At 72.2% G+C, this 291-nt stretch overlaps 1 protein-coding gene across 1 annotated transcript in view; it reads right to left on the bottom strand.

Annotated features, from left to right (window-relative positions):
* Positions 1-291, bottom strand: part of SPRYD3 (SPRY domain containing 3) — a 4,732-nt gene that overhangs the window by 1,472 nt on the left and 2,969 nt on the right. Inside the window, exon 6 of the mRNA XM_010571485.1 lies at positions 31-180. Coding sequence (XP_010569787.1) covers positions 31-180 — 150 coding nt within the window. The remainder of the gene's footprint in view (positions 1-30; positions 181-291) is intronic.

Below are 291 nucleotides of genomic sequence, written 5' to 3'. Positions count from 1 at the left end.
GCCCCCCCCCCCCGCCGGCGCACCCCTCACCTTGCGGGCCAGCCCCAGGGCGATGTAGCATTTCTCGCCGGGGTCCACAATCTCCACCTCGAAGTAGTGGCTGCGGGTGCTGAGGGGGCGACGCGCCTGCGCCAGCCCCACGTCCACGATGCTCTTCCCTTTGCCCACGTACTCCAGCAGCTGCGGGGGGGGGCACACAACACCCCGGGGGTGGGGGGGGGGGGCACCCCCCCGCACCCCACTATCGGCAGCGTAAAGGGGGGGGGAAGGTGGGCTCAGGTTGAATGGCGG

The sequence above is a fragment of the Haliaeetus leucocephalus genome, unplaced genomic scaffold (assembly GCF_000737465.1).
Source record: "Haliaeetus leucocephalus isolate CR32 unplaced genomic scaffold, Haliaeetus_leucocephalus-4.0 Scaffold332, whole genome shotgun sequence".
NCBI classification, from domain to species: domain Eukaryota; kingdom Metazoa; phylum Chordata; class Aves; order Accipitriformes; family Accipitridae; genus Haliaeetus; species Haliaeetus leucocephalus.
The sequence above is the reverse complement of the archived record's forward strand: the minus strand, read 5'-3'. Positions and strand labels throughout refer to the sequence as shown.